This window comes from Salvelinus alpinus, chromosome 11 (genome assembly GCF_045679555.1).
Source record: "Salvelinus alpinus chromosome 11, SLU_Salpinus.1, whole genome shotgun sequence".
Lineage (NCBI taxonomy): Eukaryota > Metazoa > Chordata > Actinopteri > Salmoniformes > Salmonidae > Salvelinus > Salvelinus alpinus.
The window spans coordinates 28,158,182-28,183,640 of NC_092096.1; the positions used below are offsets into that span (position 1 = coordinate 28,158,182).

At 41.9% G+C, this 25,459-nt stretch overlaps 2 protein-coding genes across 5 annotated transcripts; both read right to left on the reverse strand.

The window, feature by feature from the left end:
• Positions 1 to 191: 191 nt before the first annotated feature.
• On the reverse strand, positions 192 to 7,193 carry LOC139533830 (inhibitor of nuclear factor kappa-B kinase-interacting protein-like). Of its 3 annotated transcripts, none has more exons than XM_071332255.1 (4): positions 6,375 to 7,143; positions 6,087 to 6,204; positions 3,771 to 3,992; positions 192 to 3,392 (listed from the first exon to the last, which is right to left on the reverse strand). In XM_071332255.1, the coding sequence occupies exons 1-4, from the start codon at positions 6,584 to 6,586 to the stop codon at positions 2,820 to 2,822; spliced, it is 1,125 nt and encodes a 374-aa protein (XP_071188356.1). In that variant the 5' UTR covers positions 6,587 to 7,143; the 3' UTR covers positions 192 to 2,819. The 3 variants fall into 3 exon arrangements, 2 of the variants coding, with proteins under 2 accessions (XP_071188356.1, XP_071188357.1); XR_011666862.1 differs by lacking the exon at positions 192 to 3,392 and adding an exon at positions 4,419 to 5,669 and having other exon boundaries at positions 3,863 to 3,992; positions 6,375 to 7,180; XM_071332256.1 differs by lacking the exons at positions 192 to 3,392; positions 3,771 to 3,992 and adding an exon at positions 4,204 to 5,669 and having other exon boundaries at positions 6,375 to 7,193.
• A 2,564-nt stretch (positions 7,194 to 9,757) lies between these two features.
• Positions 9,758 to 25,448, reverse strand: LOC139533831 (ADP-ribosylation factor GTPase-activating protein 3-like). 2 transcript variants are annotated; one of them, XM_071332257.1, is made up of 16 exons: positions 25,263 to 25,448; positions 24,262 to 24,380; positions 24,003 to 24,075; positions 23,556 to 23,687; positions 23,298 to 23,378; positions 23,054 to 23,171; positions 22,901 to 22,957; positions 22,702 to 22,748; positions 20,487 to 20,641; positions 20,236 to 20,367; positions 19,337 to 19,474; positions 18,962 to 19,114; positions 18,681 to 18,804; positions 16,578 to 16,665; positions 12,425 to 12,549; positions 9,758 to 12,038 (listed from the first exon to the last, which is right to left on the reverse strand). In XM_071332257.1, the coding sequence occupies exons 1-16, from the start codon at positions 25,329 to 25,331 to the stop codon at positions 12,021 to 12,023; spliced, it is 1,629 nt and encodes a 542-aa protein (XP_071188358.1). In that variant the 5' UTR covers positions 25,332 to 25,448; the 3' UTR covers positions 9,758 to 12,020. The 2 variants fall into 2 exon arrangements, with proteins under 2 accessions (XP_071188358.1, XP_071188359.1); XM_071332258.1 differs by lacking the exon at positions 25,263 to 25,448 and adding an exon at positions 24,963 to 25,112.
• Between the last annotated feature and the right edge of the window lie 11 nt (positions 25,449 to 25,459).

Sequence of the window (25,459 nt, forward strand, 5' to 3'; positions counted from 1 at the left end):
GTGCAGACTGTCAGCATTAATTTGAGGGTATTTTCATCCATATTGAGTGAACAGTTTGGAAATTACAGCACTGTTTGTACATAGTACCGTTATTGTAACGGTGAGAGGTAGGAATTTTTGGTGAGTATGATATTTGTGGCTCTAACTTTCTCACTCATCATTATTCACGATTCATTCAGGACTACCCGTAATCATGGTAGCATCCATTCATTTTTATTGGGCACAAAATAATCTGACAACCAAAACAAACAGCAAATGCATCCAACAAATTTGTAGTCACATAGTTTATGTAGTCATTGTGTGCTATGAATATGGGATCAAATACTAAACTTTTGACTACTTTAATACACATAAGTGAATTTGTCCCAATACTTTTGGTCCCCTAAAATGGGGGGGGGGGGCTATGAACAAAAAGTGCTGTAATTTCAAAACGGTTCACCCAATATGGGTGAAAATACCCTCAAATTAAAGCTGACAGTCTGCACTTTATACCATTTCAAATCCAAAGTGCAGGAGTACAGAGCCAAAACAACAACAATGCCACTGTCCCAATACTAATGGAGCTCACTGTATATAGGGAATGGGATGCCATTTGACATATAACCTGGTGCTTCAGACTGAGTATATAAGTGAACTTAATACAGTCTGTGATGCTTCATAAAAAGCTTATTGGAATATTTAATTAGGAAATACTGCTGGGACAGTCAAGTGAGAATTTATTGAAAGTAATTACTTTTCATCTGAAGAGGGAAGGAGATTGCTTGAGGCTAATTCAATCATTTCCTGATAGGCCACTTATAACCTGATTTGAGTCCTCACACACACACACAAACCTTCCATTCAACAGGTGCCATTGCCTCAACATGTACAAGGAAATGCATAATCATGTATAGGGAATACAGAGTAAACACAAACTTCAAATTGACATAATTTATTAAGCACATCCCTCAAACGAAGAACAATATATCCAAGGCTTTAAAACACGATCTCTGCATTGTCCTAACCCCACTACAATTGGGTTGTGACAGTTTAAAGGAATGGCTACAGTAAATACATGTGGTGTGATCTGTACATGTAATTAGCTTTAGTTAAAACGGTATGGTGTCCACACTCTTTACCCAAAGACCAGCTGCAATCTGCGTCCTAATGTCTGGTTGTCGTTGAGCAATTCCAGGTATGTGTAGATTCAACTCTATCTTTAGAGATGACATGCCAATGTGCATATTAAACAAGTTGTGATTGGCTGTGAGGTTGTCAGCTCATTGTTCAGCTCCGATACACACTTCCTCCTTCAGACGTACATTTCCTGTAAAACACCTGGAGGCTTACTCAGCGGAGTAGCCATAGAAATGCAATCAATAGATTGGCATGCTTCCCTATCAAACATGATCGTCATGTCTGTTCTACACAACATATTTCTATCAGAACATACGGTAACCCACTGAATGAGCCCAAGTTTTTTTTCCAAAGGAGTGCAAAGTCAGCAATTTTGCAGATTAAAATGTTAAACACAGAACAGAAACAACTCTGACATGAATCACAGCTCTATGTCACACATTTCTACCTGCATTGCTCTGCAGTCAGCCCCATTGAATAAACTCCCGGGGACAGATTGCACACCCTGATGTAAACACAGGCAAAGCTACATTGCCTTGCGGGCTGCAGCGTTCAGTATTCTATTTTAGGTCCCTATACCTTTAAACCACAGACTCATTTCGATTTGATTGATGGCAGAGATATGTAAAAACTAGCAGGACTAGCTAGCCATGTGGAACCCCAGGGCATGTATTCAGCACTGTGAACAATTCAGAACATTGCAGGTAGAATGTATAGCGCTGACATCATCATTCCCTATTGTACAGAATCATATTGTAGCATAACATTCCTCCTGAACAGGCCCCTTAGCCTGAGAATACATACCCTTGTGCAGGTCACACAGGGGTCAAGCAGTGTTGTTACAACCCCACCACTGGCCAGACTGACAACTGATAAGGGGGAAACTGTTCAAGAGACTGCTCACATTCCAAAACTGTGGACCAGCAAGACCTCTCAGTCACCATGATTGATGCCATTTTTCTCAAAAAATAACATTCCAGCCTCCTAGGACACAGGTTGGCATTTATTGGGATGACTCATGTACTGGAGGCAGCTCTGCAGGGTAGCCACTAGCTGGCACAGCCATAAAATCTGATTTTAAACCTAACCTAAACCACACTGCTAACCTTATCCCTAAACTTAAATTAAGACCAACAAGCACATTTTTGTTTTCATGACTTTTGACGCTATATAGCGAATTTTGGACTTTGCCACTGGCCCTTCTAGTGGAAATTGCTCAGCTCAAGATTCATCGCAATAAATGCCAACCTACTCATAGGACAGGTTCATTCAAGGATACAATTTGTAAAGCAACATACGTTAGTCAGAATTCTAGACAAAAGGCCCAGTTAGTCTCAACCTAACCCCTAGGACTTACCTCTACACCCCCTAAAGATATGTATAGGTATACAGTCAATGGAAAGTATACTGGAATGTACATTATAGGGGGAGTAACCTGTTCTTCTGTGGGTTCCACCATATTGCTTACATTAATCAAGATCTCTGGGGAGGAATCCAGAAGTACCTATTGTAAAGACTAGGTGGGGTTGACCATGGATGTACAGAAAGATCAGCAAATTCTGTTTTCAAATTTTCAAAAATGTGCAAGTTATTGTAAGGGAATGATTGGTGACAAGCTGAAAGTTTGCCATTTACTCTGTAGATCTATAGCACATAGAAAAGCACTCCTTCACAGCTCTCCTTCCAGTGTCTGAGGGAGGGCTTCACTCACGTTGACTTTCTGCAGAAGCATCTCTCATCTCAGGCTCAACTATCTGACTCAACTGCTGTGTCACAACTCCTAGGTCATCCTCCACAGCGCTGAGGTTAGCGAACGTCTGCCGTAGCTCTGCGATGTCCTCCTCCCTCCTGGTCAGATCCTCGGCCAGACGGCCGATCCTCAGGGTCAGCTCATCCACCTGCGGAGCCAGCGCCCCGAAGTCCCGCTTGATGGCCGCCACCTTGGGCTTGAGGTCGCCGGCAAAGGTCACCGTGCGGACCAATCGGGCGCGGCCGCTTTCCAGCTCCCTCAGGCGCTCCGAGATCTGCCGGTCGTTGGCGAACAGCTCAGGTAGGCGGCGTTTGAGCTGCTCCAGGGCTTGTGCGTTGCGCTCCGTGGCGCCCTTGAGGCCCTGGATGCGGTCGATGCTGCCGGCCAGCAGGTCGCCGATACGTTTGACCATACTGCGTTCAGCCTGGGCGGCCCTCTCCTCCAGCTCCCGTACCTTCTCCAGGAGAGACTCCACCTCCGACCGGAGCCCATCCATCCGACGCACGTCTGTCCGCACCGACGCCACCTAGGAGATGGAGGAAGAGGAGAGGAGGAAGATGATTCATGGGCAAAGCTTTACATTAACTGTCTTTCTATTCTAATGCCACGGTTCTGTTCAACAAGTTGCCTCTGGTTTTGAGAGACTTCAACCTTTACGTACTTGGAATATAAAGTTCTTGGTGTTATTACATGTAACTACATAGTACTGTACTATGTAACTACTTTAAAACATACTATTTCCAGTTTATTACAATACAGTGATTGTTTCAGGAATCTTATCTCCAGTTCCTGTGTAATTGCCTGAGTTATTACATCCTGGTTACCAAAGTAGTTAGAGCATCTAGATGGCTTAACTACATTTTTTTTTAAAGAAAGCATAGTAAAGCATAGGCCGCTGCCAAACCTTAGTGTTGACATCCTTATTGATGGCAGAGGTCCGTCCCTCGATTTGTCCCACAGCCTCGGTCAGTGCTGCCACGCTGTCCTGGAGCAGGCCGCGTTTCTCCGTTAGGCCGGATGCCCAGTCCTTCAGCTGGCTTACATCCCGTTCCAGGGCCTCCAAGTTGGGCAGGAGACCACCAGGCTGCCTCTCTAGATGCTCCAACAGGCTCTGGACACCCTCGCACTGCGCCAGGAAACAGGTGGAAAGACAGAACAGGGCGGCCATTTTAGAAAAGAGCTTTACATAGGAAAAGACTGAGCAGCTAGATCATGCAGTCATAGACCGGTAGATAGGATTCATTGAAAAACATGCAGGGAGACTGTCCATAAGTTACACAGAAAGCTGATGTTTAGTGAAAATAAATAGAGCAATTAAATGATTAACAACACCAAGATATTTGAGACTGCTTTTAATTTACTAGAGATACAAGGAGAGAGAAGCCTTTTTTATTTTTTTAACAATAGATTTAACCAAATTTAAACATTTAAAAGATTCAGAGAAACACTAATAAGGCACATTTATTAGAAATGCAATACTGGCATAACTGTCAAACTCATTCGAATATAAAATGTGTATAAAAAAATGTATACAAACTCAACATTTGAGTACCTGATGATATTGGAGTACCGGTCACAATTGTTCTCCGTTCAGACACCAACAAGGCAACAATAATATCCTTTACAGATTACAGGAGCAGTGTTTGGGTGCAAACGCTACATTCAGTTGCTGACTTTCAGCAGCCAGTGTAGATAACATTGATTGGTGCCCATATGAGATAGTAGTATGTTTGTGAGACAAGAACTTAAAACCTATTGATGAAACGTATCGCTAAACTTTAGCAATAGCAAGTTAAAATGCACAAATCACAAAACGTAGCAATGGTTTAACTATGTGAGGATTTAACAGCAGTTTTAAAACAAATGGAATAACAGGACCACTCCTTCCCATGGTTGAAAATTGACATCACACACTGAGGTCATCATTATGCACCGGCTGGGGTGGCTCATCCTGCTCTGGGTCCTTGACCTTTCACCCCTGCCTCTCCCCTTCCCTATCTGGCGTTCCAGAATTATCCTGGTTGTCCTGTTGCTCATCTCCCCTGCTGAGCTGTCCCAGCGTCTCCTTGACAACGGCCAACTCATTCCTCATCTTGAGTATGCTGTTGTGGGCCTGGAGGGCATCCAGAGCCTGCTTGATGTCCAGGATCTCCGTCAGGGCTTTAAGCATGCTGTCCTCCGTCCCAAACACCTGCAGGGTGAGCTCCTCTAGCCTTCGCTCCGCCGCCCCCAGGTCCCCCCCTAGCCTCAGAATGGATCGCACTGCCTCCTCCACAGCCGGGAGGTGAGCCTCGCACTGCTGGGCCCGGGGGATGTGCTCCTCTAGCTGGGCGACTAACTCGGTATCTACTCGGAGCAGGCTCCGAACTTGGTCCTCCAGTTTGTGGAGCTGCTTGGTGTTCCAGTCCAGCTGGTCCTGGGCCCGCTTGGCATCCTCGTCCTCGGTGCGGCCCATGGCGCGTGTGTTCCGCCGGGTGCTGTCCTCCAGCTCCTCCAGCCTCTCGTCCAGCGCCCGGGCCCTCTGCTCGGCCTCGTTCACCCGGTCCGTGGCGCCGGCGTGCGCCTCACGTGACTCTGTCTTCAGAGAGGCCAGGTCGGAGGTCACCGAGGCCAGGCCCGTCTGCCACGTCTCAGTCACGTTCAAGAAGCGGGCGTTGACTGTCTGGAGATCGCGAGAGGCAGAGTTCTCGTCGTCCTGCATCGCCATGACGACGGCATGGAGCGAGGAGAGGTCACGTTCGAGGCGCGTCGCCAGGGAGAAGGTGGAGAGAGCCCCCTGCAGGTTGTCCTCAGAGGCGGCGAGCTGCAGCCGCAACACAAAACAGGGAGGGCTGTTTCTGGGGGGGGCTCTGGGATCCTCAGTATTCTCTCTCACACTCAATACAATCATACAAGTACAAATCCATGCACACATTCAGTCAAAAGATGTGTATAGCAATTCTAAGGAAGACAATGTGATTTGATCACAGAATTAAATTCAACTGGATAGGCTATACAATCCAAGATGCAAGAATAACTGCAGCAATAAATACATGAATAATGTAGACATGTCTGCAGGGGCTAAATGATAAGGGGGAGGGGCCTACATTATGTGACAAGCAAGACAATGACAGTACCAATACACACATAACAAAGCATAGACTTCTCTGCATAATGTTTTTGTGTCCTGTTCTTCATGGGAGAGAGATGGGTAGAATGTTCCAATAGAAACAAAACATACCTTCTTGGACACCTTGATGACTTCCTCCTCCATTTCAAGGAGACTTGCAGTCTTCCCAGACAGTAGTTTGTACTTTTCTTCCACGTCGAAGAATCTTGCATTCTGCTGCAATACAAACCTGTAATGTATGGGGGAAAATAACGTAATGAATAGGCCAACTCAAACATAAAATTATTAATTTCCTCTTGTTTGGCCGAGATGAAAGTAAATAGAAATTATCCATAAGCACACGGGCCTTTATAAGTAAATATTTGCCTTATGCAAATGAATAGGCATACTTTTACTTACCATGTAAGCACCATGCAAACTATCAGTGACAGTAGACAAGTTATCGTTTTCACATCCAGGGAGGACGGCGAGGAGCTTTTACGTTCAGCCAAGCTATTTCCTTCGGTAGCTTTTGCTTCATTTTCGGAAGTGTACTTTGATGTTTCAACCGGTTCGTAATTTTGTTTCTGAGCCGTGGTCTTCTTCCTTTGCTTCACTTCATTACTTGGCATTTTTGTAGCCTGCAACAAAGTTTAGCTTCCTTTTGCCTACTTGAAAAGGAATTGATTCAAAGTAGCAGCTGCGACTGCAAGCGACAATGGCCCACAGCTCTAGAAGTTTCGCAGCAGACTAGCGCAAAAAACTCCATCCAAATTTCAAGTTAAATGTATTAGTTCAAATGTGAATATAATTTAGGTATTTCAGATAATCAAATAAACCTTAAAAGCATGCTACTTGCCAAAGCATAGACGAAAGTCTACATATCCCGTAAAGGAATCGACCACTTAAACGCTCCTTGGAATTTCGGAAAAAGAGCAAAATGCGTCAGCCAGCCACGTAGACGGCTGAGGCCTGAAACTATTACAACGTGTCGCCCGTTATATGATGAGTAGGCCCTGGCCCTCTGATTTCAACGTTCCCCAATAGACCGTTTGAGGAAACATGAAAAACGGTGCGATATTTCAAGTTTGTAAAAGCTAATTGGTATTAATGCGAATAAATGAGGATGACACAGAAAAATCTCAAATAGAGTAGAGCACAGTTATGAGCGCACTTCATTCATGCAAAGGAACACAAAATCAGTGGTGGAAAAAGTACTAAAATATCATACTTGAGTAAAAGTAAAGATACCTTAATAGAAAATGACTCAAGTAAAAGTGAAAGTCACCCAGTAAAATACTACTTGAGTAAAAGTCTAAAGGTATTTGGTTTTAAATATACTTAAGTATCAAAAGTAAATATAATTGCTAAAATATGTTAAAAGTAAAAGTATGAATCATTTCTTATTCCTTATCTCAAGCCAACCAGACGGCACAAATCTCTTGTATTTATTTATTTATGGATAGCCAGGGGCACACTCCAACACTCAGGCATCATTTAAAAAATAAAGCGTTTATGTTTAGTGAGTCTGTCAGATCAGAGGCAATGGGGATGACAAGGGATGTTCTCTTGATAAGTGTGTGAATTGGACCATTTTCCTGTGCTGCTTAGCATTTAAAATGTAACGAGTACTTTTGGGCGTCAGGGGAAATGTATGGAGTAAAGAGTACACCGTTTTCTTAACGAATGTAGTGAAGTAAAAGTAACATTTGTCAAAAATATAAATAGTAAAGTACAGATATTCAAAAAAACGACTTAAGTAAAAAAATACTTTAAAGTATTACTTAAGTACTTTACACCACTGCAAAAAATACCCACAAAAAGGGGGTAGCCAAACATTTAGTTTATTTGGCCTTGAGCAAATTACATTTCACCAATTTACATACAGTGCCTTCAGAAAGTATTCACACCCCTTGACTTTTTTCCACATTTTGTTGTGTTACAGCCTGAGTTTAAAATTGATTAAACTAATATTTGTGTCACTGGCCTACACACAATACACCATCATGTCAAAGTGAAAATATGTTTTGGCCAGAGTAGGCCGTCAATGTAAATAAGAATTTGTTCTTAACTGACTTGCCTAGTTAAATAAAGGTTAAAAAAAAACACTTTACAAATGTTCGATTTTTTCTTCCACTTTTACAGTATTTTGTTTAGATCGTTGACAGAAAAAGTCAAGGGGTGCGAATACTTTCTGAAAGCACTGTAGTTTAAGTGCCCAATATCAAGAATCGATTATCAATAGCGTTTCTATATTTTCCTTACAATAATCCTGAATGGTGCAACAAAGACATAGTCTACCCTTATGCAAGGTAATGTGTGAATTTTACACATAGCTAAGGGCCATGCAGGGGCGTTCTTAATGATTTGGAGGCCCCAGGCAGAGACCAGCCTGAGGTTCCCTCCCATGTCTATTTAACACAATCATGCTGAAAGAAGAGCTGTTCGGAGCTGGCTCAATATTGACCAAGACTAATCTTTTTTTTTGTAATTGTATGACCTTTTTAAACGTTCTAGTCAACATTTAACATTTTCAGAAAATGTTGCAGTTTTAAAGCTTATTTACTGCAATTCTACACCTTTTCCAATAGGACAGAGAGAAAATGTTTCTGTTTTAAAGCAAATTTCCTGCAATTCTACACATTTTGCTAAGGGATGGAGAGAAAATGTTGCAGTTTTAAAGCAAATTTCCTGCAATTCTACACATTTTGCCATGACTTATGCCATGCTCATACGACATCTGGTAAGAGTAACGAACAAAATCAATGGGAGCACCCTGGTGGTAGGGCCTCTGGGCACGTGATCCGTGTGCTCGGTTGGAAATTCAGCCATGATTAAGGAATTAGGTTTAGATAGCTGGCTAGACTAACTTACCTAGAAATCCATTTTTTTTTGCTGACATTGAGTGACTCTCAGGCTGCGTTTAGGCAGGCAGCCCAATTCTGATATTTTTTTTCCACTAATTGGTCTTTTGACCAAATCACATCAGATCTTTTTCCGCTGATCTGATTGGTCAAAAGACCAAGTAGTGTAAAAAAAGATCATAATTGTGCTGGCTGTGTAAATCCAGACAGTGACAGACATAACTGATGATGCACTGCCACATTTTGAAATTGCACCTTGTGTATTCTATTCTAACTCAAAACAGTAAGTTGAGACCCGACTGAGTTACTAAACTCTATATTTATTTTGGTGAGGGGGGTTCCCGAATGGATGCAAGGCCCTAAGCGGTCGCTTTCTGGTAGGGCCGGCCATACAGTAGAACAGAAAAAAATGCAACCATGTTTATACATTCACAAGGCTAAGAAATGGTCAAATAACTTGCATCAAAAGTGAGTGAAATGCATCAGAAAGGTATTGGAAAGTTCAGTAAAACATCAGGGAAGGTAATCAGGAAATAATTGTGTGTAGAATAAAATATCTTCATTGTTTTCAATTGCGTTTTTTTTCACAGTCCCTCCTAACGTGTCCGGCACCATTTGTGAGTGTTGTAGAGCGAAACAGAAGATAGGTACACGTTCCTGAGAGTCTTGGCTTTCAGGCACGGGTTATAATAATAGCTTATAGCTCCAACTATTCAAAATCTAGAGCCAAATTCGCAGGATAAAAACTGAAAACGCTCAATTTGTCACTACCGCTAAATTGCCATCATCAGAGGTTTCTCATGTGCAGAAAGGCAAGGTAAGAGAATTGATGTATTATTAAACAGAATTATGACAAGTTTACAAGGCCCCTGATGATGTGAGGCCCCAGGCAACAGCCTGAGTTGCCTATTGGTAAGTCTGCCACTGGGGACATGCAAGTGCAGTATATTTTTTATTCTAAAGCAAAGTTTCTTATACACAGCAGCTAACAATGATACACACATTGATTACACAAATTTAATGAATCTCTAAAGAACTCATGTCCATAGATGTATTTGTTGGTAAACAATGACATTTGAAATCTGATGCAAACCTTCAGGTGCTGTTCTATAGATTCACATGTACATTCAAGCAACACATTTTTTTTTACTTGCATGTTCGAATAAAAATACACAAAAGTAACTAAATCTTCCCATAATTTACATTTTTTGGGCATGTGCACATGTATCCTAATTCTTTGGATTACAGTAGAAAGAGCTTGAACAAAAGCCCTGGTTGGTCACTGAATTACACACGATACAAAATCCAGATTCAAATGGGTAACGTTATATCTTAAATATATTTATCTTCAGTGTTAAATCTCAACTCAAGAATTTGTATTAGTAAGGATCAAAATACGGTGCATAAAAATGGTCAGGAAGTTAGGTAGGTGATACTAGGTAGCCAGAAATACCTCTAGCAACATCCAGTTAAAGACTTCTAGCCATTCCCTTCAAAATAACAAAATCACACTATGCATAAACTCCCAAAATATAACCCACATATACCCAGTGTGAAAATATACTCTAAACACCCTAAATATTCTCTGCAAGGTACACAGTTCAGAGGTAATATACAATGAATCTGCTCAGCAAAGGGTTAGAGGTTACCCTTCACTAAACACATAGTACAACTGTTGTTGAAATGAGTCAGGCCCTAGGATGGGCAGCCAATAGGTTCTTGGTCCCATTTCTTTTGCACAAGTTACTTTCCTTGTCTCTTTTTTACCCTTCCTTCATAGCCACAGAAGGGTAAAATAATTGGACGGGTGTCCTGTGTTCCTCTCAGAGTAATGCGGTCACAGAAAATAGAATAGGTTATTTGCCTGCGTTTAGACAGGCAGCCCAATTCTGTTTTGTTCAGATCTTTTTAAGAGCTGACTTGATTGGTCAAAAGACCTATTAGTGAGAAGGGAAAAAATCTGAATTGTGCTGCCTGTCTAAACTCAGCCTTTTGAGAGTACTGGGACAGAACATTAAGATACTACTCCCTTCATTCATCTGAACTGATAGCCAATTGTAATATGGAGAATATGTTTGGCTGCTGAGGCAGACCAGATCACACTACACTGTACAGGACCGTATCCTACCAGTGTGTCTATATACACACACACACACACACAACACAAAGAAATCACGGTGAGTATTCGGTCCTTCAGTCAAGTGACAGACATAAGTACACTTCCAAGACTAAGGGCACTTTCAAACCAATGCAAACAATGCTTCAAAAGCACAGCAGACACCTTTTTTTCAGAGAGCAGTGTAGAGGTGGATAGAAGTGAATGAAATGGCAGATTTACACTGTCCAACAGATGAGATGGGGACATTTTGTTGCACCCCATCCTGACTAGAGGTCTGTCAACCAATGTAAAACAATGTTTCTCCCACCTCGAATGTTCTCCACTTCACCATACCTCCAAACACACAATCAGTGAATCGGCACACGCACAACACGTCGCAGGCATTTTGGTTTGAAGGCACCCTAAAATTTAAGACATGTGTCCTACATGGCAACATCTCCCTGCATTTGACAGGTAATTAAAACAATGCCCATCAGATTAATTAACTAAATTATTTACATACCGCATGTAGAAAAATTCATGTTATCACGCTACCAGATGATGTCTTCATTGCAAATAGTTACATAAAAACCAAGGTGACCAAGATGACATATGATTCAATAACAATTGCACAGGGGAAAAGGAACCCAAAACCTAAGTCACCCTCAATTAGAACCATAATGGATGATAACAAAAATGTATTTTGAATACCATGGATATAAACATCTGTAAATATCAAAACCAAAGGCCTGGACAGATTAAATAATAAGCTGTGGAAATAAGTGTTCTTCATACATCTACCTCATAGAGGATGTTGGTTCGACATAACTCCAATGTAGATAATACGTCCTTTATTCAAAAAGCTGCTATATACACACACACACATATATATATATATATAGCTACAGCCTATGTTCTGGCCTACACAATGTTGCTAATTCTCTCTCTCCGTCCATATCTCTCCCTCTCCTGCACGGCTGAACTTGTCCATCGCTTGTAAGGATGTTTACCGACTCCAATACCCAGGGGACCTAACAGGTTGTGTGTGTGTGTGTGTGTGTGTGTGTGTGTGTGTGGGTCATAACACAGGTACACACACTGGACTCACGCACTGTAGTGGTCCTGAAACAAAGAAGATACACAACACGTAAGAACCTACTGCTTACACCGTACCAGTTGTCTGAGTGTTGACGCTGCATAATTAGGTAACCTTTAAATAAAGTTGCCCTTATACACAATGTACTTTGGTAACTAGTATGTTGTATCTAGCATGCCTTTGACCAAATAATCACTGATATCGTTGTTACTGTGCACTTACATAGTAATTAAATCAAGAAACTGGATTTCCAATTGGAATAATGATATAAAAAGGGCAAGTTCTTATTGTGTTGAAATTGCCTTACGGCTTACAGTCACCATAACACATTCACTTCAGTATGTGGCCCATGTGGGAGTCAATCTGCTGCTAGCACCAAGCTCCAACCAACAGGGCCATCTGAACCACAAACCTGAAGGGACGTGACTACTCCGCTGGCCATGACGGACAGCCTCCCGGCCGCAGAGCGGACCCCCAGCTTCAGCTGGGACATGTCTGGAGCACTAGGCAGCATGTTGGTCAGACGATATGAGCTGGCTGCATGGGGACCGGAGAGAGAGAGATGGTTAGTAACATCAGTGGTGGTGGCAGTTGCTTTATAATGATCATTCTTCTGATGTTTAAATTGTGGAGGTGTACACATGCAGTGCCTGGATTAATAAAACCTCTCAGACTAGGAGTGCTGATCTAGGATCAGATCCCCCATCTAATTCAATATGATCTGAAGGCAAAACTGATCCTACTCAGATGCTTTGTGAATATGGGCCCTGGTGTTCACTTGATTTAGTGATATGAAATGGTTAAATTATATACTTTAAAGTGTGATACAGTACACTCAAAGTATTCAGGCACCTTGACTTTTTCCACATTTTGTAACGTTACAGCCTTATTCTAAAATAGATTTTTTTTAAATCCTCAATCTACAGGTTTTTCGAAAGGTTTGCAAATGCATTAAAAATAAAAACAGAAATACCTGATTTACATAACTACGGAGACACAAAATTGAGCTCAGGTGCATCCTGTTGTTTTCATTGATCTTCCTTGAGATGTTTCTACAACTTGGAGTCCACCGGAGGTAAATTCTATTGATTTGCCATGATTTGGAAAGGCACACATGTCTACAGTCGTGGCCAAAAATATTGGCACTTTTTTGAAGTTACTCAAGAAATTGAACAAACTGTCTCCACAATTCTTTATTTCACTATTAATACTACAGCACATTTGTTTTTGTTTCAGAACTTAATATATCCATTTAAAATGTAAGAAATAACATTGACAAAATGATTGACACCCTAGACTTAATATTTGGTAGCACAGCCTTTGGTCAAAATAACTGCCTTCTCCTAACTGCTGTTTTCAGAACTCTCCACAAGTTAATGGGATTTAGATCTGGACTCATTGCTGGCCACTTCAGAACAGTCCAGCATTTATTCTTGAACCATTCCTGGGTGCTTTTTGAAGTGTGTTTGGGGTCACTGTCCTGCTGGAAGACCCATGATCTTCAACGGAGACCCAGCTTTCTGACACTGGGTCTGACATCGCGCTCCAAACTAGTGTGCCAGAGGCAGCAAAGCAACCCCAAAACATCACTGAACCTCCTCCATGATGGACTGTAGGGAAGGTCTTCTTTTCTTTGAAAGCTTCATTTTGTTTTCTGTAAACATAGAGATGTTGTGCTTTACCAAAAAGCTCTAATTTGGTCTCATCTGTCCACAGGACATTCTCCCAGAAGGATTTTGGCATGTTCAGGTCTTTCTATCAGCAGTGGGGTCCTCCTGAGTCTCCTACCATACAACGAGTTAGCGAAGGATGGTCCGAGTTGAAACTGTCGTACCTTGTGTCTGAAGGTCAGCTTGAATCTATGTGGCAGTTGACAGAGGTCCTTCTCCACCATTCGAACAATCCTTCACTGCAATCTTCCATCAAGTTCTCTTGCGGCCACGTCCAGTGAGGTTGGCTACAGTGGCATGGGCCTTAAACTTCTTGAAAACATTACGTATGGTGGAAACAGGAACATCAAGGTCTCTGGAGAGGGACTTGTAGCCTTGAGATTGTCCATGCTTGCATCTGACCTCATAACTCACTGGTTTTCCTTTTGTCCACGCTCATTGCGGTACACACAGTGACAAAACAGGAGAACGAGTCCTTTTCTCTATTCAAACTGGTTGAATACATGGTTTTTATACTGCAGGTATCTTCAATTCACCACAGGTGAGTTCAATTCCAAAGTAAATGAGAATCACCTGCTTGAAATCTAATTATTTCTAACTACGTCTAGAAGGTGCCAATAATATTGTCAGGGCTATTTTAGGATTTCTTTGTGGAATTAGCTAAGATTTTGTTTTGTTCAACTGCACACCCGAAGACATACATATACATTACAGTTCAAAAGTTTGGGGTCACTTAGAAATTCCCTTTTTGAAAGAAAATCTCATTTTTTGTCCATTAAAATATCAAATTGATCAGAAATACAGTGTAGACATTGTTAATGAATATTGTAGCTGAAAACTGCAGATTTTTTAAATGAAATATCTACGTAGGCGTATAGAGGCCCATTATCAGCAACCATCACTCCTGTGTTCCAATGGCACGCTGTGTTAGCTAATCCAAGTTTATAATTTTAAAAAGGCTAATTGATCATTAGAAAACCCTTTTGCAATTATGGCAGCACAGCTGAAAACTGTTGGGCTGATTAAAGAAGCAATAAAACTGGCCTTTAGACTAGTTGAATATCTGGAGCATCAGCATTTGTGGGTTCGATTACAGGCTCAAAATGGTCAGAAACAAAGGACTTTCTTCTGAAACTCGTCAGTCTATTCTTGTTCTGAGAAATGAAGGCTATTCCATGCAAGAAATTGCCAAGAAACTGAAGATCTCATAAAACGCATGTACAACTCCCTTCACAGAATAGCGGAAACTGTCTCTAACTAGAATAGAAAGAGGAGTGGGAGGCCCCAGTACACAACGGGACAAGTACATTAGAATGTCTAGTTTGAGAAACAGATGCCTCAAGTCCTCAACTGGCAGCTTCATTAAATAGTACCTACAAAACACCAGTGTCAATGTCAACAGTGAAGAGACGACTCCGGGATGCTGGCCTTCTAGGCAGAGTTGCAAAGAAAAAGCCATATCTCAGACTGGCCAATAAAAATTAAAGATTAAGATGGGCAAAATAACAAATACACCGGACAGAGGAACTCTGCCTAGAAGACCAGCATCCCAGAGTCACCTCCTCACTGTTGACGTTGAGACTGGTATTTTGCGGGTACTATTCAATGAAGCTGCCAGTTGAGGACTTGGTTTTTGCTCTGACATGCACTGTCAACTTTGGAACCTGACACACATATGCATACATACACATACGTATGTAAGGTCCCACAGTTGACAGTGCATGTCAGAGCAAAAACCAAGTCATGAGGTCGAAGGAATTGTCCGTAAATCTCCAAGACAGGATTGTGTTGAGGCACAGATCTGGGAAAGGGTACCCAAACATTTCTGCAGCATTGAAGGTCCCTAAAAAAAAACAGTGGCCTCCATCATTCTTAAAAATGGAAGAATTTTTAGAACCACCAAGACTCTTCCGATGTTCACTCTAAGAAAGATACAGAGTTCCTCTGTGGAGATGGAGAACCTTCCAGAAGGACAACCATCTCTGTAGCACTACACCAATCAGGCCTTTATGGTAGAGTGGCCAGACAGAAGCCACTCCTCAGTAAAAAAGGTACATGACAGCCCGCTTGGAGTTTGACAAAAAGCACCTTTGGGACTCTCAGACCATGAGAAACAAGATTCTATGGTCTGATGAAAACAAGATTGAACTCTTTGGCCTGAATGCCAATCGTCACATCTGGAGGAAACCTGGCACCATCCCTACGGTGAAGCTGTGGGGATGTTTTCAGCAGCAGGGACTGGGAGACTAGTTAGGATGAGGCAAAGATGAACGGCGCAAAGTACAGAGAGATCCTTGATGAAAACCTGCTCCAGAGCGCTCAGGACCTCAGACTGGGGCGAATGTTCACCTTCCAACAGGACAACGACCCTAAGCACAAAGCCAAGACAACACAGGAGTGGCTTTGGGACAAGTCTCTGAACGTACTTGAGTGGCCCAGCCAGAGCCCGTACTTGAACCCAATCTAACATCTCTGGAGAGACTTGAAAATAGCTGTGCAGCGACGCTCCTCGTCCAACCTGACAGAGCTTGAGCGGATCTGCAGAGAAGAATGGGAGAAACTCCCCAAATACAGGTGTGCCAAGCTTGTAGCGTCAAACCCAAGAAGACTTGAGGCTGTAATCGCTGCCAAAGGTGCTTCAACAAAGTACTGAATAAAGGGTCTGAATACTTATGTAAATGTAATATTTCCATTTTTAGATTAATACAATTTACAAACATTTCTAAAAACCTGTTTTTGCTTTGTCATTATGGGGTATTGTGCGTAGATTGATGAGGGGGAAAAAAACAACTATTGAATCCATTTTAGAATAAAGCTGTAATGTAACAAAATATGGAAAAAAACAAGGGGTCTGAATACTTTCCCGAATGGACTATGAATGGTTGGCTTCCTTACCCGCCTGTTTCTTTGGGTCATCAAACAGGTCAGCTGAGCTGATGGAGTTGCTTCCAGAGAACCTCTCCAGGCGAGTCTTCGCCTCATACTGCATGGAAACAACCACATGAATACTTCAAATGACATACTTGATACTAAACAATGAACATACTACACATAGGGGTATTACTTTAACAGGGATTTTCAGGTAGTTAATTTTTTTAAAGACAGCAGTTGTAGATAATAATCAATCAAAAAGCAATGTTGCAACAACAGGGAGAGACAGCCAGAACAGAAGCAGAGAAAATGTCTAACAGCCTTCTCTGAGAGACATATGAATTCCACAGCACCAAATGAACTGTAAACACCAGCCTCAGAGGCTTATAGGATGTCACAGCGTAGCGTAAAACTTTAACCAGAACAGTCAACACTGGCAGATATTTGATACTGGCAGTCAATTAGATCAAAAAGGTAGAAACATCAGTACTTAGGTACAACATAATTATAGACTCAAATAAAAGGAAATCAAATCCATTTTTTGTATATTCACTACCAGTCAAAAGTTTTACAACAGCTACTCATTCAATGGTTTTTCTTTGTTTCTAGTAATTTTCTACATTGTAGAATAATAGAAGACACCAAAACTATGAAATAACACATATGGAATCATGTAGTAACCAAAAAAGTGTTATACAAATCAAAAGATACTTTAGATTTGAGATTCTTCTAAGTAGCCATCCTTTGACTTGATGACAGCTTTACACACTCTTGGCACTCTCAACCAGCTTCACCTGGAATGCTTTTCCAACAGTCTTGAAGGAGTTCACATATATGCTGAGCTCTTGTTGGCTGTTTTTCCTTCACTCCGCGGTCCAACTCTTCCCAAACCATCTCGATTGGGTGATTGTGGAGGCCAGGTAATCTGATGCAGCACTCAATCACTCTCCTTCTTGGTCAAATAACCCTTACACAGCCTTTAGGTGTGTTGAGTCATTGTCCTGTTGAAAAACAAATGATAATCCCACTAAGCGCAAACCAGACGGGATGGCGTATCGCTGCAGAATGCTGTGGTAGCAATGCTGGTTAAGTGTACCTTGAATTCTAAATAAAATCACAGACCGTGTCACCAGCAAAGCACCCCCACAATACCACACCTCCATGCTTCACGGTGGGAACCACATGCGGAGATCATCGGTTGACCTACTTTGCGTCTCAGAAAGACACGGCGGTTAGAACCAAAAATTTCAAATTTGGACTCATCAGACCAAAAGGACAGATTTCCACTGGTCTAATGTCCATTGCTCGTGTTTCTTGGCCCAAGCAAGTCTCTTCTTATTGGTGTCCTTTAGCAGGGATTTCTTTGCAGCAATCCGACCATGAAGGCCTGATTCACGTAGTCTCCTCTGAACAGTTGACGTTGAGATGTCTCTGTTACTTGAACTCTGAAGCATTTATTTGGGCTGCAATCTGAGGCTGTTAACTCTTATAAACCTATCCTCTGCAGCAGAGGTAACTGGGTATTCCTTTCCTGTGGCGGTCCTCATGAGAGCCAGTTTCATCATAACGCTTGATGGTTTTTGCGACTGCACTTGAAGAAACGTTCAAAGTTCCACATTGACTGACCTTCATGTCTTAAAGTAATGGACTGCCATTTCTCTTTGCTTATTTGAGCTGTTCTTATCATAATATGGACTCGGTCTTTTACCAAATAGGGCTATCTTCTGTATACCACCCCTACCTTGTCACAACACAACTGATTGGCTCAAACGCATTAAGGAAAGTAATCCCACAAATTACATTTTAACAAGGCACATCTGTTAATTTAAACGCATTCCAGGTAACTACCTCATGAAGCTGGTGGAGAGAATGCCAAGCACGTGCAAAGCTGTCATCAAGGCAAAGGGTGGCTACCTTAAAGAACCTCAAATATAAAATATTTAGATTTTTTAAAACACTTTTTTTGGTTACTACATGATTACGTATGTTATTTCATAGTGTTGATCTCTTCACTATTATTCTACAATGTAGAAAATAGTAAAAAATTAAGAAAAACCCTGGAATGAGTAGATGTGTCCAAACTGTTGACTGGTACTGTATGTGTGTGTCCCGTGACAGTGTGCCTACCTCAGAGTCATCCTGCTTGCCAAAGTACATGTCAGAGGAGATGGCCTTGACGTCCCCAAACTTCTTGCGGGCGTCGCCTGAGTCTGAGACAGGGACCGGGTCTGCTTTCCGCCGGGCTGCGGTCCTGTGTGTGAGAGAGAGGGTGGGTGCATTCAGTGACAACTGCAGTGAGAAACTTAAAATAGAATAAAAAATAAGTGGCTCAGAGAACTTATACGGCCAAATACATTTTTACTTTTTCACATGCAATTTCATCCCTGGAAATCAAAGTCATATAGTACCTGTCGTCCTGTGAGGAACTCTTGGTGCTCAGGTAGAAGTCTGGCTCTGGCTTCCTGCTCTCTTTCCTCCAGCCAGACTCCCCCGTCTCGCTCCAATTGGAGAAGAACTTGTCAGAAGATTCTGTCGGGTCATCAAACTTGGTCATCGACATCCTGATGGGTTTCATATGGAAAAGAGAACTCAATTTAATGGATTTCGTTCCCAGATCATAGCCTGGTCCCAGATCTTTTTGTGATGTCTTTCCAACTCCCATTACAAGACAACACAAAGAGATCTGAGACCAGGCTAGCCATGTCAGTGATTACTTCCAAGAAGGAATGGCAGAAGGAATGATCCATTGCTAAAGTATTGGAACGTTGCCGGAGTGTGGTGACCTGGATGTAAAGGAGCCTTCGTCAGTCTCCTCTTCCTCCTTCTCTGTGTACCTCCGGCTCTTAGTGGGCTGCTTGGACCCCACTGGGCTCTCCTGCTGGATAGTGTGCATGTCTGACAGCACAGAGTGAGAAACTCCACTAGAGGGAGAAAGAGAGGGGGGAGAGACAATGGAGTCAAATAATCAAAGTATTTGTTACCACAATATCTCCAATGGTTACAACATGTTTCAGTCCCAACAATAATATAATTATTTTAGATCAGGGTTTCCCAAACTAGGGGTCGCATGATTTGAAAAATCGGGTCACGAGAGAATTTGAACTTGGTTCGTAGAACCGGGGTTACGTCAGTACCGTTTAAGCTACAAAATACTATGACCCCCATCACTGAAAGATAACTCTCAGGAACACGTACTGTTTCCCTTTACTAGCCGTTAGAACCGAGTGGACAAGACCAGACACTAAATCAGACTGGGAGAAAAAGAACAATCAATTGTTATTTTCTACACAGAAGACCATACAACATTATTGCCTGATGATCTTCTGAACTTCCCAATACCTTTCTGATGCATTTCAGTCACTTCAAACCATAGTCGTCAGATTGAAAGTGTCAAAATACTGTCCAACAGATTTCTAATACTGTCATAACCCAAATTAAAAAAGTAAACATTGGCCGTCGATTACATACATTTTTTACATGGTGGGGTCGCCAAAATGTTTTAATATCAAAATGGGATCGCACGGCAAAAAGTTAGCGAATCCCTGTTTTAGAAGATGAGTGACTTATCCCCTGCAATGTAAAGTACCCCTTTAAACTATTCTACATAGGACATCTGTAAAAAGTATGTTAAGAAATAAACAAATCCTTTTATCACCACCACCATCAATTCAATCCCCCTCACCTCCTGCTGCCAAAGCCCATGCCCAGTCTCTCAGCCTGCTCCTTCTTCTTCTCCCCCATCCCCTTCATCTTCTCTGTATTACTCCTCTGCTGCGCCTCCAGATCCTTATAGGCCAGTCTCATGGAGGCACCACTAGAGGGAGGAAGAGAGAGAAAAATGGATAAGCAGAGTGAAGATTAGAGAATAATTGACAATGTGGATGAGAGAGCGAGAGGCCAATTAAAGCCCATTTAAATTGGAGATAGACTCACATAGATTCCTCTGCTGGTTGGGGGCTGTTCTTGGTGGTAGTGGGTGCTGTATCTCTCTCATTGAGTTTGTCTACCGCCTGTGCTTTCTTCTCTAGGTCACAGAAACTCTGTTTGCTCACCTTCTTACCCCCAAGACCACCTTTCTTAGCGCCCAACTGAGACAAAACACAGGACACAGACATGAACACGTGTCTACTAATCTACTGACCCACAAGATCCATGAGTGATGTACACAGTCCATTCACACTAAATGCCCCACCCACACACACATCACCAAATTCACTCTTATTCATAAGCACAACACACATAGGTACATGGAAGGAACATTACCTCCTTAAAACCTGTTGAGGACAGGGGGTGCTGTTTTCACTTTGGGGGAAAAACGTCCCCAATTTAAATGGCCTCGTACTCAATTCTTGCTCTTACAATATGCATATTATTATTACTATTGGATAGAAAACACTCTCTAGTTTCTAAAACCGTTTGAATTTTGTCTGTGGGTAAAACAGAACTCATTTGGCAGCACACTTTGTGACCAGGAAGTGGAAAGTCTGAAATCTATAGGCAGTTCAAGTGACTGCCTATAAATGGGCATGATACGTATGACTATACGTGCACGTCATACACCTTCACCCGGATGTCAAGAGGAAGTGAGAGGAAAAAGGAGTTGATTATCTCTGTCTAACGTTGAATTAACCATCTTGGAACAACGTGTCCCCCATTTTCTGTTGTCTGCAAGGCGCGTGAAGGGACCTGTTATTGCCTACTGGAAACCTGTCGTTATGGCCGAATACGATCTCCGGCTTTGATTTTATTTGATACATGTTACAATATCATCCTAAAGTATGTTTTTTCAATATAGTTTCATTAGACTATTGAAATTTATTCGGGACATTAGGCGTGTTGCGATGTTTGATTTTGTTGACGTTGGAGAGCTTAGCGCCGCATGGCCAGTGTGCTTGCTAATTCAAGAGGGAAAAATAACTTTCTGAATCCAAAACAACGACGTTCTGGACAAAGGACCCATTGTACAACATTCTGATAGAAGATCAGCAAAGGTAGGAACCATTTTGTGATGCTATTTCATATATCTGTCGAACTGTGTACTAGTAGCTTTGCGCTCAGGTTTTGGTTATTCCCTTACCATAACTAAGTCTTATGTCGTAATGAAGATATTTTTAGAATTCTAACACTGCGATTGCATTAAGAACTAATGGATCTATCGTTTCCTATACAACATGTATTTTTTTGTAATGTTTATGAATAGCTATTTGGTCAGAATAGGTGAGAGTCTAATAGAATTATCTGCACATTCTGGGAAAAATATGCTACGTTAGCACGTTATGCTACGTTGTATAACCACGGATTTCAGCTCTAAATATGCACATTTTCGAACAAAACATAAGTGTATGTATAACCTGATGTTATAGGACTGTCATCTGAGGAAGGTTTATGAAGGTTAGTGAAATTTAATATCTTTTGCTGGTTTATTCGCTAACGCTAACGTGCCTATTGCTATCGCTAACGTGCCTTGATGAATGAATGCGGTAGTGTGGTAGGCTATTGTAGTAAGCAAATATAATGCTATATTGTGTTTTCGCTGTAAAACACTTAAGAAAAATCGGAAATATTGGCTGTATTCACAAGATCTTTGTCTTTCATTTGCTATACACCATTGATTTTTCAGAAATGTTTTATGATGAGTATTTCGGTATGTCACGTTGGTGTCTAATTATTCTGGCTGCTTTCGGGGGAATTTCTGATTGTAGCCGCAATGTAAACTATGATTTATACCTGAAATATGCAAATTTTTCGAACAAAACATAGATTTAATGTATAACATGTTATAAGACTGTCATCTGATTAAGTTGTTTCTTGGTTTCTTTGGTTTGTTCTAGGTTAGTTTGGTTGATTTTGTGCATGCTACCTGTGCTGTGAAAAATGTCTGTGCTTTTTTCTATTTGTTGGTGATCTAACATAAATATATATTGTGTTTTCCCTGTAAAACATTTTAAAAATCGGACATGTTGGCTGGATTCACAAGATGTGTATCTTTCATTAGCTGTATTGGACTTGTTAATGTGTGAAAGTTAAATAAATAAAAAAAATTTTTTTTTGAATTTCGCGCTCTGGCTTTTCAGTGGAATGTGGGAGGAGTTCCGCTAGCGGAACGGGGGGGCGAGACAGGTTAAATCCACTACCATAGAGTACATACTGTTTTCTTGGCCCCAGTTGGTTTCTTCTTGAGAAGAGAGGAGGACTCTAAGGGAGAAGGAACAGTGGGCATTAGAATACAGCTGATAGAAACTGCTAAGAGCTACTGTTCAAGGCTGAGATATTTCATGTACTCCTAATGCTTAAGGTTCTAGTTGAGTATCTTTAGTCTCTAGGGCATAATCTCTTGGTCCTCTTACCTAAGGCTTCTTTAGGAGACATACTTAGCACGTCAACACTGGGACCCTCTGTATTACCTGAAGACAGAAAGAGTTGAGGGCATAGACGACATGGACAAACAGATGCAAGTGTATGTGTGTTTCTGAAGTGTAAATATTGAAGTAGAGGTGTACCGTTTTTGTCTCTCTCAGTTTCTTTTGTAGAGGGTTCTTCTACTGGGGTGGGGCTTAAATTCATCTGGGCGGAGCTTGTTATATTAGGTTGGGCGGAGCTACGATCATCAGGGATTGCCTGCCAAAATACGCAAGGTAAGGACATGACCATGTAAACAACATGCACACATCCATAATCTTCTACAATTTCAAACAAATAAGTGCTAACAGTCATACACACACTCAGGGGTGAGCACACACACACCTGCGCGTGCATACTGAAGAAATCCTCCTCCTTATTGACGGGAGATGTTGGAGAGAGGGGGGCCTGGCTGTCCAGCCACAACTGCAGGGAAACAAAACAGAGGATTCCTTGGCATCTATAAGGACCTAAGTAAACAATCATTTAAATCAGCCATGTTGATGCGACATGATTATGTTGTTAAAGACAGTATAACAAGTAACCAATGTTGACTAAATCCATTTTTGCCCAGTGGAATGTCTGGATGGATGTGTGTGGCACCTTAGTGCCGAAGCGCCTTGTGGCCTGCGTGGCCGAGGTCTTGATCTTCTCGCGGTAGAGCGCAGCGGCTCGGCTGTTGTACTTGGTGTTGGCGGCATTGGACGTGCAGCCTTGCTGGGCAAAGAAGGCATTCTGAGAGACACCGGGGGGAAAACAATGGTTTGAATTACACAATGACTCTGTAATACAAAAGGTATTGTTAATAGTTAACAGAATATTGCATTAATCATACAGGTATTATACAGGGCCCTATTGTGACATCATGACAACATACAACATACTTTCCAGAAACATTGCCGCCCACCTGCATACATTCTAGAGATAATGCCCACTCATGCAGTCAGAAACATAACTACTAGTACCACCCTCTCAGCGCTTAACAACAACACAGCAGGTTGGGACGTGGCTGCCCACCAGTCAGTGCCCACCATGAGTGGCTTTACTCACCGCGCTGGCATTGCCGCCCACCTGCATGCATCGCAGCTGGTACCAGGACCAGTTAGAGTCCAGCTCAGTAGACCTGAAACAAACAATACACAGTTCTGATTCTGAACACTCCATCGGGCCATAAATGTGTCAAACTGTGTGTTGTGTGAAGCCAATGGTCCTGTCCAGAAACAATCCCTAGCCCCTACCCACTAGTGTAGATCTGAAAGAACAGGATGGGGTAGGCAACAAATGTGTTTTTTCATTCATTGTTCCTTACCTGATGAATGACAGGTGCACTCCTAATGACCTGTGTGTTCCTGAGCAGTCTATACAGAGAAACACTCCATAGGTGATACTGGCCCAACTAGGATTCTTAGCCGAACAGTCAAAGCACGCCTGTAATAGAAAAGAAGCAACTTTGGAAAACAAGCAACTTTGGAAAACATGCGACTTGAATACAGACAAGGTGTTCGCTGACTCCTTCATGCAGTGATAAGTCTATGAGGACATTGATAAGCAAGTTAATATGAGCGCATGCCAAATAGACAGCAAAACACTAACAAATAATGAAGCAACCCAGTAGCGTGGAGGTCTGAAGTACAAAATATTGACCTCATACTGTATATTCTTTTCTAGTATTGCCTCTACTTGTCCACACATTAAGCGAACGCCGACATTTACCGAAAGTATTTCTAAACTAGCTAGTTACAAATGTTGCAATATAGTGGAAACAATGTTTCCAAAACAGCTTTTCGATGCTTGCGGTTGCAACATTGTCGCGTTCAATGTAGCCAGGCCTAAACAGCAGACGGAAACAGCTGGAATCGACAGTTAATGAGCAAGAGGTATTGTTTATGTCTGTGTGATGTCTTTCATCTTTGTGGTGTCGATGAGTCAACATTTACCAGACATCTATACTTTACAATAAACACACTGACGCTAACGAAGTGGACTGTCCAACCAGTTTCTTAAAAGTACCATCTTTGTTCCAACTGTCATCATGCCACATGACAGCTGGCTCGAACGTGACTGTCCAGGATGTCCTATTGTTCCATTTAAAACTGCGCAGGCCAATTATTTCTTCAACACTGCAAAAACATTTTGTCAGGAGGATGTGCAATGAGCATACATGGTTCAAAGCTTTTCCATGTGCGTTTGTTACGACGCATCTACCCCTGCCCAGCAAAACAGTGCGACGTGTCATTTTTTCCCCTCTGAAGCTAGCTAGCTAACATTAGCTACTTCCTCGTTAAAGGCCGAAAGCTTTTCAACTCTCACCTTATTCGTAGAAAGGGAACGTAGTCGTTTGAAAATGGCAGCAATATCTTGCTTGCTGGGCTCTGACATCTTTCCACCTGTTGTTAATTTCACCTGATAGGTAAAGCGCAGCGTTTAGCAAATTTGTTTCCCTGTAAATCAAAAATACTTCCGGGCTCGTCATGGGTAAAGGCACACGTCAGAACGATACATATTTT

What these genes read in the sequence shown, in the direction of transcription:
- LOC139533830 (XM_071332256.1), bottom strand. Translation starts at nt 6,586, where the DNA reads ATGCCAAGTAATGAAGTGAAGCAAAGGAAGAAGACCACGGCTCAGAAA. An exon ending in GTTTGCATGGTGCTTACATG is followed by an intron (nt 6,205 to 6,374) that starts GTAAGTAAAAGT and finishes CATACATTACAG; the next exon opens with GTTTGTATTGCAGCAGAATG. An exon ending in TCATCAAGGTGTCCAAGAAG is followed by an intron (nt 5,670 to 6,086) that starts GTATGTTTTGTT and finishes TTGCGGCTGCAG; the next exon opens with CTCGCCGCCTCTGAGGACAA.
- LOC139533831 (XM_071332257.1), bottom strand. Translation starts at nt 25,331, where the DNA reads ATGTCAGAGCCCAGCAAGCAAGATATTGCTGCCATTTTCAAACGACTA. An exon ending in GTTCCCTTTCTACGAATAAG is followed by an intron (nt 24,381 to 25,262) that starts GTGAGAGTTGAA and finishes TTTCTATTACAG; the next exon opens with GCGTGCTTTGACTGTTCGGC. An exon ending in CAACTGGGGCCAAGAAAACA is followed by an intron (nt 20,642 to 22,701) that starts GTATGTACTCTA and finishes GTTTTGTCTCAG; the next exon opens with TTGGGCGCTAAGAAAGGTGG.